Source organism: Doryrhamphus excisus, linkage group LG19 (assembly GCF_037039965.1).
Source record: "Doryrhamphus excisus strain RoL-2023G ecotype Guam linkage group LG19, RoL_Dexc_Guam_v1.1, whole genome shotgun sequence".
NCBI classification, from domain to species: domain Eukaryota; kingdom Metazoa; phylum Chordata; class Actinopteri; order Syngnathiformes; family Syngnathidae; genus Doryrhamphus; species Doryrhamphus excisus.
The window spans coordinates 10,408,782-10,424,986 of NC_136375.1; the positions used below are offsets into that span (position 1 = coordinate 10,408,782).

A 16,205-nucleotide genomic window follows, 5' to 3' on the forward strand; every position below is an offset into this window, starting at 1 on the left:
ATACAAAAAGAAGAACACCTCCCACCTTGTGTGTTGCATCTACAAGCAGGACCACACAGCTCGTCTCTGCTGCCACTCAGAAGCAAACGGTCTGCTGGAAAAAAAACAAACCTGATGAGACACAGGGGGTAGGGGAGGGTGGCTGGGTCTTACAGGAAACATTTATTATTAGCATAGTTTTATTTGGATTCATTGCCACCTCCCATCGTGCACGCAGAGCAGGGATGTAACACTTTGACTTCCTGATGGAATATTCCATTAAGAGGCACACTGCTTGAAAGCAACCCAGAAAGCAGATATGATTCAGTACGGGGAAAATGCCTAAAAAAAAATGACACAGTATTGATGAAATGCACACAAAAACATGACACCGACAAGAGCACGACGACGGCTAGCGTGTTGTACACTTACACAACGGGTATAATTATTTCCTGATAAATACTTTAAACGGAACAAGCAGCACAAGCAGAAAGCCCTGTGGGATTGGAAAGGAAAAATTCCACAAGCCTTCTAAACCACCAAAGACGACCGTCTTTTATTGATTGCCCACACATTTTACAAGGCTCTTTATCAATTTGTCAGCTTTTGATGCCACCCACACTGCTAATAAAAACAAATCCAGCTACTTCCCTCATTATTTAGTCATACATTCCATTTGTATTTTTTTTTGGCTCAAAGTAACATATGAATCTTGCATGAACTTACATGTTTCTCAAGTCGATACCGACTCTGAGCCGTCTCAAGCAAGATGTCTCTCCCGGCTACTCTTTCAGGCTTCACTACACATCTTAAAAGATAACTGTCAGTTACAGCTTGGTAGCTGTACATTTGTGTTGCCAGCTACATCGATATGGTGTCAGGAAGCCATGGACCTTGGAGATAGTGAAGACCGGCAAACCTTGACTCTAACTCTTTGATTCATTTTAAAAAAGGTCAACATCCCTGTACAAAATTTTAAAAAAGCAGCATTGGAGGAGGTAGAATAGTGACTAATCCACACCTGAGCAACAGCAATCTGGGGACACTTTGGAGGGCATTCAGGTGATGAAAAATACTCCAATATGGTACATTCAACCATAATTGTCTGTCCTGGTAGGTTTGTGTGATCCTACTGATGTGTATAACCACAGTCTCGGGCTGAATCACTTGCAGGATCAATTAGCCTTAACGTTTCCTCCAGTTTGCCATGGGGAGCAGACATACTTGACACAAATGGACAGTAAATGAGGATGCCGGCTGGCTGGAATCTCCTGAATGGGAGCTGACAGATCCAACCTGAACATATGGCATCTTGTTGTGTGCAAGCGTAATGCTGTTTAAAAGGAAAGGAGCTGGCAGGCTGCACATGGCCGTACAATTAGATTAGCTATGCAGTAATTAAGAGTCACTGGTGTCTCAGTCGGTCGTATGGAGCAAGGCTTAACCTCCACTATCAGATAAAGATAATGAAACCGAGCATCCAGGATCATTACCGATGTTCTTGGAAACAAATTCTGAAGGCCATCAGTGTGAGGGCCCATTACATTCAAACAACCTGTCCTGTGGGTACTCGGCCTGAGATGATGATGATGAATAAATTACTCCCATAATAAATGAGAATGAAGTTGAAAATTTGCCCAACCTCACTGTATTGCCATGTGCATGCATGTCTGTTAATATAGAAATTATAGTGGTAGTGCATTTTTTCACCCCTCCGAAACCGTTGCCTTGCCTTGTAACTGGCTTACTTGGTAAGAAAATTTGGGGCATCGCCCATCAGTACCACTGCACGGCTTTAACAACATGAAGACATTTGCTCAACACTGTCCCGCAGCTGCTGTTAGCATTTCTGTTGACAAAAACCATCCCACGCTAATGTGTCAACAAAGAGTTCAAGTATTCCCACAACAAGCTTTGGCAGCAATTTCCTGGCACGAGTCAAAGAGCCGAGTCGTGCCTTTGGAGAGTGTTATTGCTGACCCGCAGTTGGCTTAGAGGGTTAAATAATTAACAGTAAGAGGATGGGGTCCCAGTATGGAGCGAGTCAATCCCAATCAGTATTCAAACCGGTTAAGAAGTTTCTAATCTGCGGCTAGGACTCGATCTCGTGCACCAAAGAGGGCCATTCAGTAATGGAATGCATGATTCATAAATAATAATAAAAACAAGAGAAAGCAATTGCTGTCGTTGAGCTGGAATGCGGAGGAAATAGGCTGACCGTTATAATGCATGATCAAATCTGTAGACGTTGCAGGTTTTCTGTGCTCTTGACTATGAAATATTATATTTACTCACTAATCACGCTGTTCATGTTAAGGTGTTGATATGTGAAGGCTGACTATTGAGTAGTCGTTCTTAACTTTAAGGCTGTCAAAATATATTTCACCTTGCCCAAGATTTTTTCCAAAGCGCACAATCTAGCTCTATATCAGGGCCTTTTTTTTTTTTTACACTACCGAGGCTTATCTTTCCCGTAACCCTCTTTCAAATGTAAAGGAAAGTGAAATGCTCACAATCGTTATGTTTGAGTCCATGCTCGCTTCGCTTCTGGCTTCCCCCCCTCACTTTCTTAAGCAGGCGCAGAACTCATCTGAGGAGAGAGAAATATAAATTCAAAGCTTATCTGTCATATGGGATGAAAGTCAGTAGGGGTTACACACATCTAACAATGCATAGCAAAAAAGGCACATATTACATTTTGAATTCAGAGTTTCAAGGGCTTATCTGGCAAAACAGCAACATGTCTCTGGGGAAACAGAGAACGAAGCATCTATGGAATACAAACTATACCAAAAGTCAAAAAAGAAATGAATTTGATGATTTTTCTACTCCGAAAACAGCATCAGAAATATAAACAATCCTTATCTTATTTGTGTTTGTTCCTTGTTTGTCCCTTTTTATAAGCCCCCACACCACCCGTACTAATGCTATGCACTCACTTGTCAGATTAAGGCTCATTTATTCCCAGCGGGGTCTTCAATTAGCCATGATTAATACCCCCTGCTCACCACCCCATAATGATGTTTCTGTTTGAAGAGAAACTGGATGTGTCGAGATTAAGAAGAAGGCACAAGATAGTAGTTATATCCACCTGGGCGGCACTAACTCATTAAAACCAACGTCGAAAAGTAAGCCGCGTGATATTCAATGTGATAATGACATGTGATTAGTATGCATGCATTATTCTATACCTGTGAAGCTTCTGCAGAGGACAGCTCATCAGTAAAGCTTTCACTAAGTACTGTGCAAGTCATTGTCATTTGTACATTGCGCTATCATGGTAGGTGTTAACATGCTAACAATAGTATGTTAGCATTGCTCGCATTCTAATGTTAGTATGCTAGATTTGTTTGCTATTTTCATGGTTAGACTGATATACAAACATGATACAAACTATCATGCTAGGTTTTAGCATGCTACCATTAGCACATTAGCATTCATCACAAGCTAATGTTAGCGTACTAGCATTTTTTTGTGCTATGTTGATGGTTAAACTGATATATAAACACAACACTATCATGCTAGGTTTTAGCATGCTACCATTAGCACATTAGCATTCATCACAAGCCAATGTTAGCGTACTAGCATTTTTTTTGCTATGTTGATGGTTAAACTGATATATAAACACAACACTATCATGCTAGGTTTTAGCATGCTACCATTAGCATGTTAACTTTTTCCCCCAACCTAATTATCCAACAATTACAATTTCATTTAGTTTTGTTTGTGTTTCATAATATTGTATATCTAGTTAACTATCATTTCCACACAACTGGCAGAAGCAAAGATTAATCAATCAATTATTATGTCAACACCTACATTCAATTGGGTACATAAGCTAATTAGTGTAAGGCCAAAAACCATTGGTTGCGGTTTGGTTGGTATGAAACTATGTTAAACCACTATTGCAACATTGGTTCTGTTGCTGCTGTGTTGTTGTTAATGAGACTCCATGTGGTCAAAGAGAACTACTGTACATTTTTCTTCCCACTTTCTCATGCACTCCAAATCATTAGAGTTGCATATAAAACGGGTGAAATTAGTTTTCAAATTTCAAAACTAAAGTCTTCAATTATTGCCTGCTTCCAGTTACACTCCATCCTCTTTGTGGTTGAAGTAAATAACACCCCCACCCCCCTATAAATAGAGCATGCATTTGTCCATTGCTAGTTTCCCGTCACCGATTGTGTGATCCGTTAATAAAAAAAACACGGCCTTATTGGTCATATGGGGCTTGAGCATGAACTGAACTAACACAGAAGAGCTCTGATAAGTAGCCCTAATCTCTGCAGAGCAGGAAATCAATTTAGACAGGGTAAGAGTTAAATAGATGAAAGACGACACCACTGCTACATATGGGACACCGTGACTTGGAGCAACATGGCTCCAATTCAAATGAACAAATTTCCATTGGCATAAGCAGGCACAATCAGGTAGCATTACCAGTACACGTACCAGTACACGTACCAGTACACAGCATGCCACAGGGACCTGAGCTTAACCTCCACCCATCTTCTTTTCCTTAGCAAAAAAAAACCCAGGTTTTACGCCACAACGCCACCGATGACACCCGTTCATCACTCCTTCATGGTCACTGAGGATGTCACGCTCTAAAAAGCAGGCCCTGAAATCAAATCCTCCTGTACAGATGCGTAATCAAAAGGACAACTGAACGAAAAACCGAGAAGTAGAGGACATTTTCCAGAGAAACTACCTCACAGCCACCAGTGGAGACTTCATCTATGTCTCCCGATGTAACATAGATGTCGATAACATACATTGCCCCCCCACTGGCCTTTTTCAAAATTGTTTTTTTTTTAACTCAACCATTTCTTCTAGCAAATTTTCTTCTCTTTTTTTTGATATTTTGATGCAAGGAGAATGATTATATTTTTCCTCATGATATTACCATGCTATTCCCATAAAATTCTGACATTTTTCCGACATATTTTGGCTTTATTCTTGTTAACCTAATGCTGATTTTTCACATTTTTGCTATGTTTTTTTTTTATTTTTAGGTTTTAGAATGTGCCATGAGCCAATTAAAAGAAAAAGGCCTCTGGGTTTAAGGAATGGTGAGGAGAGGTTGCTTGAAAAAAGCAACAAAGCAATAATTTATTTATTATTGGTTAGTTAAATAGGGACAAGCTTGTGATCTGATTTAGTTAGTGATAATACAATATTTCATATTGCATTTCCTATTTCGCTAGTTAACGACAGGCATGGAATCAACAGCTACATCGTAACAATATGGCCAACAAAGGTACTTCAAGTGCAGGTAATGCTACTTTGAAACAAAATCATAATAATTTTCTAAATAACTGGAGACTACATTCATCACCGAGGCAACCACACTCTTGGAAATGGAGTCATATTATTGATTAAGCATGAGCACCATACATCATCAACCTCCCTTTATTATATATTTCACAGTCTGTGTGTATTGAATTATAAATCCAACTTCTCCATAAACCCGCCTGACAAGCCGAGATTTTGATTGTTTGTGCTCCATTGCAAAAAGATTATCGCAACAAATACCAAAGTCTTTTCTGAACGCAAGACTTTGTGTCCCCTGTTGTATTGATTTGCAAAAAGGCAACAGCGTTGATCCATGAAGGCATCACGGTGGCATATATTAAAGCCATTTGTGCCAATTAGAGTGATGTATGTCTGAGCGGTCGCTGCTAGCATAGTCTGTAGCGACACACTTGGATGGAGACGAGCATCGTCGTTTTTCATAGTAATTAGAAAAACACATCACGTGCTACGTGACAGGATGGAGCAGGGCGAGGGCTTCAACGCTTGCAAAAACAGTAAATGCGGTTTAAAAGGCACACAAATGCACATGACAAAGGTCCAATATTACAATTTTAAGTAAGTCTCAGAGGTCCTATAATAGCGGATTGGAGGTGTGTTGGACAAAATGTGCTCAATGCTGGAATTTAGACCCTATTGCTAACATGTTATGTGTGCCTGAAGCTTCCATGCTTGGTAAAAATACGGTTTAGGTCAGGGTTTTCAAAGAGTCAATCTGGCACGCACATTTTCCTATATGGTCATTAAGTCCCAACCCATTTTTATTTAAGTCATTTCAATTAATAACACTTTAGTCCCCCTTCTTCCTGGTAGTCTTCTTTGGTACACTTCCACTGTGTTACAACAGAATAGGAAGACAACCAAAAACACCAAAATAGTGCGGCTAACTGCACTTCCACAACCTCTTTCCTTAATTAAAGAAATTACACGGTATGGCATTACGTTACGCTAGCCGACATGGATATTGCCATCCCACAGTGGTTTCCCTGATTCGAACCATAGTGCTATGAGCCGAACTGACCTCGACCGCAATGCTCTATAAAAAAAAAAAAAAAGATTGAATCCGCATCCGTGTCCCTTAGCGGCTTTAATGCCTTTGATGTCTTTGAGTGACAAGGAAAGCAAATCAGCTTTGGGCTGTTTCAGCAAGCCCTATAATCTGACCACAAAATATGTATTTGGTAATATTTGAATGTCACATTAAAATAAAATGTATTTGAAAAGTGAGCACCAGCATGGCAGAGAATCAGATATGTGGTAAGTTGATGTCCTGAAATGTAATGTTTTGTTTGTGTTTTGCAAACTAAACGGACTTCCTGTTGCCCTTCAAACAGATACATTACAGATTCACGCAGGGAGCATTCTTGGCCATTGCTACGAAGTCGTAGACTTGCTCGGCGAGGGCAGTTTTGGACTGGTCACCAAATGCTGTAACACAGAAACGAACGAGATGGTGGCCATCAAAGTCAGTAAGAACAATTCAGAAATCATGCATCAGGCAAGGGAGGAAATCACCATCCTGAAACAACTCCAGTGTCTGGATCCGGACCAATGCCACATTGTGCGCTGGAATGACTTTTTCTTTAACAAACACCTGATCTGTTTGAACTTTGAACTCCTTGACCAGAACTTGAGGATTTTCCAACAAGAGCGGAATATAGAAACCCTTTCCATCGGAGAAATCAGTCCAATTTTGTACCAGATGGCCACAGCGCTGCTACATTTGAGCAACATTGGAATTGTACATATGGATATCAAAACGGAAAACATCATGGTGGTGGATTGCAATCAGGAACCGTTGACGTTTAAGTTGATTGACTTTGGTTTGGCTAAAGTGGTGTCTTCTTTAAAACCTAGTGACTATGGACAGACCACATGGTACAGGGCACCAGAGGTAATGCTAGGGATTCCCTTCAATGAGGCCATTGATATGTGGTCTCTGGGTATTGTAGCCGTCAACCTTGCCACAGGTCACCATCTTTACCCTGGGGAGACAGACTATGATGCTTTGTCTTATATCATAGAAACACAGGGCACGCCATCCGATTCCATGTTGGAACGTGGACTACGATCACACTATTACTTCAAAAAACAGAACGATAGCTCATCGGGTTGGCAATTTAAGACTCCTGATGAGATGGGGTCTCCACCCGCAGAAAGCAGAGCCTTAAACCTCAAATCTCTTGAGGAGATCGAGGTGGTTCAGAAATGTGACAAAGAGGGTTTGTTTGTAAATCTGGTGACAATGATGCTGCAACTGGACCATGAGCTACGTATTAAACCTGCAGAGTTTCTTCTACATTCTTTTTTTAATCCCAGCCTCACACTGCATAGCGTCGACAAAGAGAACCCATCATCTTCGCCGACTAACTCGTCTCAAACTGAACAGATCCAAGTGGAGGACCAAAAGGAGACAGCCATACAAGAACAGGCTAAAGACGGTTGGTTGAAAAGACTCTTTAGAAGGATTCAAGGGGCCTTTAAGAGAAATTAAACAATGTGTTCCATCATGGTTCAGTACCATTCTGAGTTCACGTTGTCTTTTTTTTTTTTACACTTGAGCTCTTAAAGTCCTTGAGAATTCAAGTCAAAGTACTCTTAAAACCAAAAGTGCTTGATGGGAGAGTGCAGACGGGGTCTTGCAGAACAATTTAACTTCCTCTAACTATTTGGTAAAGTACAAAAAAGGAAACTGTTGAAGAAGCTGATCCGGTACTTATGAGATAAAAACACTTGTTGGCTAAGTGTATTACGCGTTCTTCAAAAAGGTGCTTTTCAGAGGTCCCACAATCTCGCCTTAGACAGTTTAATCGTGTTTTTGGGTGTCTGTAGCTTTAAAGGCAATCAGCTGTTTGTCCACACGTTTTTCTTCATCCACTTTTTACATATACCGTAGAGTCGCTTGGCTAAGGTTGATTCTGATCCTGTCCAATGTTTCTTGATTCCGAAGTCTTGAATGCATTGTATGACATTCCAGTGTATTCCAATAGGCGGATTGTTTGCGCCATTACATTCCAGTGGATTCCAATAGGTGGATTGTTTGTGATATTTGGTTACACTTGCATCAAGCAATTAGCGCGACAAAGCTCTTAAACATTTTGAAATTTTCTTGCCGCCAAACTCAGTTTTTGCGGGCCACCACGAGCCAGTTGGGAGGCCAGTGTGAGCCACTGCACGCCACTAGGCACCTTATTGGTGACACTAGGTGCCATAGCAAATTGCATTGGTGCGAACTGGTGCCGGCCCATTGGACTCTTAGCATAAGAGGCATCAAAAGCACCTTGATTCAAAAGTGGTGCAAACAAGTGGGGCAGATTTTCCCCACGTTTGCCGCTTCTGGGGACACAACTGTTCATTAAAAAAAGTCACTTTTGATTACAAAACGCATGTAAATATCCTGCACACTGGAGAAACAACTGTAAAAAATATTTGGAAACCCCTACTAACACTGTTATATAACTCTTCTGCACCTTATTTATAACATCAAATGCGCAAAATTTGTTGCTATTCACACATGAGGTGCAACATAGCTGTCTGGCACCATGTCTTGTTATTCAATACTAAATGAGGCTTGCATTGTTTTCCCAGATGAACAGCATGCTCAGTGCTTTTCTTAAATTTATTGTTCAAACATGGCATGAAGGTTTGATTTGACCGCAGACCTAACTGAAAACTTGATTGTTGGCCTATTTCTGGTTGAAATTTATGATTTGTTTCTTGGGAGATAGGTTTATCTGGTTCCAATTGGCTTATTCCACCATATTGACCCCTAGAAATGAAGCTAATAGTGACCAATGAGATAGACACCTGGTAATTTCTCTAGTACAAAACGCAATATTTTTCCCCACGTTAATCATCCCTGGATCATATCAAACATCTGGCTTTCACAATGAATCCATATGCTGGCCCTTTCCCAGGTTTCAAAACGTTCTCAATCTGCCTTTGTCTCCGTCTATGTTTTTAGTGGTCGCATCACGTATCTCTGTGTGCATCAATGCGAGCGTAAACAGAGCGCTGGGCTGTTGTTAGCTCTTTCCCCGCTGTCAGCAGAATGACTTGTTTGGCTTTGCTGCTGCTGATGTCTGCAGCCAGTGCATTGCATCCTGCTCCCTTGGAGCTTTTGGTGGATTCAATGGAGGGTGTATAAAAATAGTGATACTGGTGCAAACATCTTCTGAGTGGGGTCAGGATGTCAGTGCATGTAGTCATTCTATTGCCATGAATGAGAAGGAAGTAGCAGCATGTTTCCTTATTGATAAGACAGCACGGTCTAATGGAACGATTCAATTTTGCTGTCGTCATGTTGCAATTGCTTGTAGATCTTAAGAGAAGATTTGATCCGAAACTATTCCAATATGATTACAGTGACCTATTCCCTCATCTTCCTACCTAAGCTCCATTTGCAGTCTACAGTTGGACCCTCAATTGCTCCCCGTGGTTAATTAATCCATCAATCCGAGGCGTTCAGGACCCTGTTCCACTTGGATTTATCTTTGACACTTAATAGGACACAAAATGACAGGGAACCCATTAGATTTTGTACAAAATCCAAATAAATAGTAGTAGATAAAAGTAGTTTGAGTCCACTTGCATTGACAAAAGAACAAACAAAATGTTATCTCCTTAAGAAAATGACTTGCTATTTGCAGTCTATGTTCTCTTGCTGTGCTGACAACACATCCTCTATCTGTCTTTACATCAGCACTTGGCGTCAAAACGAGCCAAGGATGGGGGTCGGAATAGGATGCACTAATCTTAGAATACGTCACAGGGTGACGGTGGTGACAGTGCTATCAAGGAAGCCATCAGTGATTGTGGTTATTTACTGCCGGAGCACATATTTTATCATCAGCCTGATGACAGCTGCTTAATCTTGCCCTATGATCTGATTTATTTGCACCCTGCAGGCTTCCGACAAGTCTTTGTGGATATTGTGACATGTGTTCAGAGAAACTCCATTTCCAGCTGTAACTTTGTCCAAAACACATCGATTCCACATAGTTACTGTTTACTCTCGCACTGGATCCAGTCGGAACATTTTTGCCACCTTGATTAGAGTTCACAGCACTCATCCTAATCAAAGCAATTAGGTAAAGCGGCACATTTTAATTTATGCAGCTGGGACCGTCACCAAAGCTCATTTGGTGAATTTAGCACAATGATCAATTAAAGATGAGGAATCAGGAAGCTGTCTGGGATGGATAACACATCACGATGTCTCCTGCTATAGTCCCTAGCCCCATTTGCATGATCTGTAATGAGGACGTGTTTATGAGAAAGGGAAATAACTGATGTCACTCACAAAAGGTGGATTTTTTTTACAATCCCTCAACCGATTGGCATAACTGCAAGATGCTTTACAAATATACCACTGACTACTTTCATGGCCGTACACAACATTGCATCAGCAGGCACCTGACAGCTTAAGTACGGGTGCTACCATTAAAAAAAGGCTGCGTATGACATATTACTGGGGGAGGAAGAAATCGGCCTCCGTCGTGCCGCCCGGTGACAGCTCACGTTAGATGGCTGGAGATGGCTTTGCATAATAATAAGCACATCAGGGACAATTAAGAATACATTAAGCCGAGAGAGAACCCATTGTCTAGGAGAGCAATCAAAGATGAAAAAAATATATATACAGTATATGTATAGTGTTTGGGTGTCTTTAATGCGCACAGCGGGCTCGCTCACTGTCTTTTTAGCGACGTCTACGGATATGACAAGTGTCAGAGCTTATCAGACAAACTGAATATTGTAGTGATTTTTTTAAAGACTTCCGATGTGTGATTGATCTGCCTCTGCCCCCCCCACCCCAGAGAGAAAGTCTGACATTCAGAATTCTCTTCTGTGTGTTTACTATGCAACTTTATATTTTTTTTAAAGCTGCCATCCTGTTAAGTGAGCAGCACAAAGGTTTTTGTGTCTCTTTCTTGACAAGCCTGTTTTCCTTTCACAAACAACACGCTAGGATAGGATTTAATAGATATGTCAAGGAACAGCAGTAATTTCTGAAATTATGTCGTACATTTACACTTTGACTTTACTGGGAGGATAATTTGCCGCTCATGCAAAAACAGGGAATTGCTGAAACCATAGCTGATGTTATGTCCTAGATGTTTGGTCAAAGAAAACAACGACACTTAAGTAAATCGACAAGACTGGACATAGCACAGCTTTACAGGTGCCATGTCTGGTCTGCGGCTGGAAGTAGTTGAAAATTTCTTTTCCTGAGGAGTTTTTAAAAAAAGGCATTTTGGTGGATAAATAGCAACTACTGGAGGAAATATGTTAACAAAATCAAAATTAAAATGGATGGATAAAGTAACAAAAAAAGCTTCATATTTGAGCGTGGAGGCTGTGCTAAACCAACTGCAGGCTGGATGAGGAGGAGTGGCACTCAAGTCCATTATGTTCTTTCATGGCTGCTCTAAATGTGTCATTAGAGCGTGTGTTCTGCACATCCAGAAGGGTTTTTTAGTAATGGAGTATGATGATATACAGTGTCAATTTGAACAGGGTGAATCAGCACCTTGAGTGACATTCACAAGTGTTTTTTTGTAAAGTCTCATTGAAATAAAGGCTTCTTTGGCAGAAACAAAGAGATGGTTTAGTGGTGTTAGAAAAATATCTGATAAATGTAGAAATCCAACTGGGTTTTGGCAAACTAGAGCCTTTATTTTCATTTGATATGTGCCTTGAATTAACCTTGAAAGTGCTTTAACATGCAGGATCAGATGCTTTCAGTAAAGCCGATCATACCATTTTAACAGTTTATTTACTCAACTGCCAGATGCAAAACTACTGTAGAAAAAAAAGGATGACTTTAGTGTCTGTAACGCAATCCTTTCCATGAATAGCGGCTCAGTGTGGTCTGCCCCTGTCTTTCTGTCTGGGTTAGCGCTGAGGTCATCTTCCCCGCTCAATAATCACCGGGGAGGTATTTTAGCCAGTACGATGAGCAAAAAAAAAGAAAAACGCAGGGGACGCAAAACGCTCATTCATCACAACTGCTCCTCCGGAGAGCACGTTTAGAGCTACAGATCCGTATTCATTACAAGATGTGTCTGGGCTTTGGGGATTTGTGTTATCTGTGCGCAAACAGCCTGTATGTGTGAATGCCGACAGGCTACAACAGCTATGGTTGGTTGGAGGATGCACTCAACACACCAACCTGATCGCGACTCCTCGAGACGACCATGTAGCCCACAACCCAACTCCAATCATCAGGTCTTTTCAAGGATGTTGACTCAATGAGGAAATAACATCACAAATTTAAGAAAAAGAAACCATTTTGGCATCTGAAGTACAAATTCTTACTGTAAAAACAGAGCAATTGGTTTCAAGCCATTCCAACAACAGATTTAAACCATTCCATATGTTGCGTGATTTGCGTTAGCATGCTAGCAGTTATCATATTAGCAGTTATCATATTAGCATTGATAGCATTAGCATAATGACATTTCCTGCCATTTTTATGCATATTGACATACGCAGGCACTTAGCGCTAACATGGTAGGTGATGAATGCTAAAGTTTGCATGTAATGTTAGCCTAGTAGCTTTTTTTTTACCGTTTGTAAGTATAAACTTATAGAAACAATGCTGTCATCGAAAGTGTTAGCACGCTAACATTATGTTAGCCTTGCTAGCATGTGAACATTTGTGTAGTACCACTTTTAGACATTTTCATTAGTATTTACATTGGCAGAAACTTAACGCTATCATGCTATACATGCTAATGTTAGCATTGTTAATATATTAACATTAGCAAAGTAACATTTTAGCTATTTTCATGAGTATAACTTATATACTTAACTTATATACACAGTGCTATCATGTTATCATGTTAAGCTTTAGCATCTTAGCATTACTATAGTAGCATTTGATGTTTTCATCAGTTTTACCATATGTAGGCACTTAATGCTACATGCTATTGAAGCTCTACTTTTTTCAATTGACTCCACATTTTTTCCCCGTTTCCTAAATACTGATTCATTCTGCATTTCGACAGTCACGCCTGGAATGGTCATCTCTGTTTTTCTGCTTAAGCATTCACATGCAGCATCTTCAGCTTATTGCTATCATCTAGTTCCAAAATAAAAATTATCCAAATAATATTGATAACTATTAAAACGACTCATTTTTTAATTGTGCCCGTCCAAATGAATGCCCTTAAAATTGCTGAGCCACGACTTCAGCCCTATGAAAACACCTTTAGATGACCTAAAACTCATTTCTGCTTGTTAAAAGAAAGACAAATCTATTGTCTACTTTTCATTTATTTCATTGTTAAATGGACTATCTGCTCAGAGCGCCAAAGTGTCTCGTTTATTCATGCGAGCTACCCCAAAAACGTTTATCTCCAATTTGATACCGCCTCGCATTCTTCATACTTGTAAAACAGATGTAGAATCTATGGAGATGTGACCAACGCTGTGGAAGTGGAAGATGGGAAAGTGGAGTAAAAAAAATGCAAATGAATACACTTCACCAAGGGAAAAGACTTAATAGGAGCTTATGAGTGACCTACATTTAAAGTAAACTCGCAGGCTAGAACGTATCCCTGCAGCAACGCTCGCTTTTCTGTCTCTTTTTTTTTGCTGAAAGCGTCCATTCAAACATCCTTTCCAAATCACACAGTTGCCTTGGAAACGCAAGCAGCTGCCAAGCAGACGTTTAATAATTCCAAAATGAACCTTGTCACAAGGCCTTGCTCGGAAGCACCTCTTCTTTGGCAAACAGACGCAATTAACAACTCTTTGAATTCACTCCGGCGAGACGGCAGGTTTACCTCCATTGTTTCCAAAGGGGGGAAAACATCATCAAGAGGCGAACTCAAAATTATTGCTTTCACTGCACTGAACTTAAGCAAAGCAAATATTGCACTAATTGCACCTCTTCTGGCCTCGGTTTGGGCCAAACCGCTAGTTTGCCATCCACATTTGGAACGGTCTAACCGCAGGGAGACAAATTGAACAATGACTAGTTCCCCCCCCAGTTGGAATTTTAATAAAAGGGCATGTTGAACAAGATATGAGCTGCCATGCGCCGTTATTTCTTCATTTCTATGAAACCATAATCATATGCATGGAAAATGACATACCAAGACAGAGTAATGTGAGTTAATTAAACATACCCTTGAGGAAAACTGTGTGGTTTGCTGTGCTGCCATGCGTCTGGAAAATGTCTCTCAACCTACATGTCCAGACAACAGTTATTTTAAAAAAATAAAATGGTATAGATAAACATTTTATTAAAATTAAGTCATAATACAAGTTGTAATCTTTGAAGAACTAAGGACATTTATTCTGGATTAATTATTTAGTGCTGTTTTCCAAACGGTTCATCCATGGGCTGGATGAAATTGCAGCAGGGGCCAAATTTGGCCCCCGGGGCCTGAGTTGGGCACTATGATCTATAGGCCTACCACTTATTCCATGCAGGGTTGCGGATTTCAATTCCGTTGACATTTCACCCACCACAACTAAATATATAGAAATGGCCCGGGTGGCCCGCCCCGTTTGATTGAGCGATGGTGTCTGTCAGGACAAAAAGAGGCTGTCGAAGCGTCGTACACAGCGACAAGCCTCTGAGGTCAACCACGGGCGTATGTACACTATACCAGCCTTAAGCCTCATGGCCACATCCCACGCCCTTCCTCTCTAAATAAAGCTAAGGGCTGCTCTGCTTTTTCATCAACTTAATCTAAGAGTTTCCACACACAAAAAGATAGAAACAGAAGCTTCATGATGTGGCTTCAGCTGTGGAGATCATATTTCTTAGAAAAGATGCTATACAAACATATATAAGGTGCATGGAAACAAAGTGGTTAGGTGGTGTGGCCTTTCAAACTGAGTCTAACAATGAGGTACTGCAGTTTTTCCCATTTTTTTATTATTAATGCATAGCATTGACACTCATAAACACCTATATTGGCTGTAGTATATTATACTGTACTCAGCTCACATCGTCATGAATGCTGTGTTAATCTTGTGGTTCATGAAGTGCTGGCTGCACACCACTACACTCTATTTAAAACAAAATAACACATAATACTGTGTAATATTTACACATAGGAAACACCAGAAATGAGTTCAATGTGTCATAACAACACGTGATTTTTCCCCAGAGACTAATAAGCAATACAAAAGCAACAATACTAAACCGAGCAGTACTTTCGACAGTAAAATCTTCCATGTAAATGCATACTCACCTGTAAGACGTTAGCTTGGGAGGCTAGTACCTAGCTAGCTACATAGCTAGCTAGCTAGCTAGCTTACGAAAATGCTGCGACTCTACTTTTAATTACATTCAGTTAGTTCGAAGTTCAACATTCTACAAGAGGAGGATTCACTTCCGGTTCATTCATTTTTCGGGTGATGTTTTGTGTATTTTTTTATATTTACCTTTAGTGTACTCAAATAATTCATATGATACAACAGTAGCATTTCCCTCACAACTCTTATAATTCTAATGATTTTTTTTGTCTCCCTCTGGTTCAGAGTAACTGCTGTGCATCCAGGGTCGGTGTCGTGCATGTTTCCCGTTGCCGTGGCAACAGCCTCACGAGCAGGTTATTTTCCAACAGCAGTGCATACAGCTTGCCGGTGTTGCCGAAAATCCCATCATATAGTGTGGATTTGCCACTCTCACACTAAGGTCAGCTGTTCACACCTTTATTTCCCCTTAAAGTTGACTTATTAAGAGTTTTGACAGTTATGGCTGTCTTCCATAACACAATGGAACATTATTTGGTATCATTGTTTGTCCTAAATACTAAATTTGACTGTTCAATGCATACGTTATTACGATCGTAATTAGTACTCCTGTGGTGGCTGCCCTCTTGTGTTTAAAGGTGACACTACATCAATCCCCCTTCACATTTTACACTTGAAATAAGAAGCAAAAC

General features: G+C 40.4%; 2 protein-coding genes across 3 annotated transcripts in view; one reads left to right on the plus strand and one right to left on the minus strand.

Moving 5' to 3' along the window:
• Window positions 1-14,449, minus strand: part of sash1a (SAM and SH3 domain containing 1a) — a 179,216-nt gene extending 164,767 nt beyond the window's left edge. Inside the window, exons 1-2 of one of the 2 annotated variants that reach the window (XM_058057369.2) lie at window positions 14,433-14,449; window positions 26-91 (exon numbers count right to left, since the gene is read on the minus strand). The gene's annotated coding sequence lies outside the window, so the exon portion shown is untranslated. Of the gene's footprint in view, window positions 1-25; window positions 101-14,432 lie in introns of those variants that run through there. The other variant, XM_078798981.1, reaches the window with a different exon arrangement.
• On the plus strand, window positions 6,441-7,789 carry LOC131107525 (homeodomain-interacting protein kinase 3-like). The gene is made up of 2 exons (XM_058057635.2): window positions 6,441-6,552; window positions 6,630-7,789. Exons 1-2 carry the CDS (start codon window positions 6,531-6,533, stop codon window positions 7,787-7,789), a joined length of 1,182 nt encoding a protein of 393 aa, XP_057913618.2. The 5' UTR covers window positions 6,441-6,530.
• Window positions 14,450-16,205: the final 1,756 nt, after the last annotated feature.

What these genes read in the sequence shown, in the direction of transcription:
- LOC131107525 (XM_058057635.2), top strand. Translation starts at nt 6,531, where the DNA reads ATGGCAGAGAATCAGATATGTG. An exon ending in GGCAGAGAATCAGATATGTG is followed by an intron (nt 6,553 to 6,629) that starts GTAAGTTGATGT and finishes CCCTTCAAACAG; the next exon opens with ATACATTACAGATTCACGCA.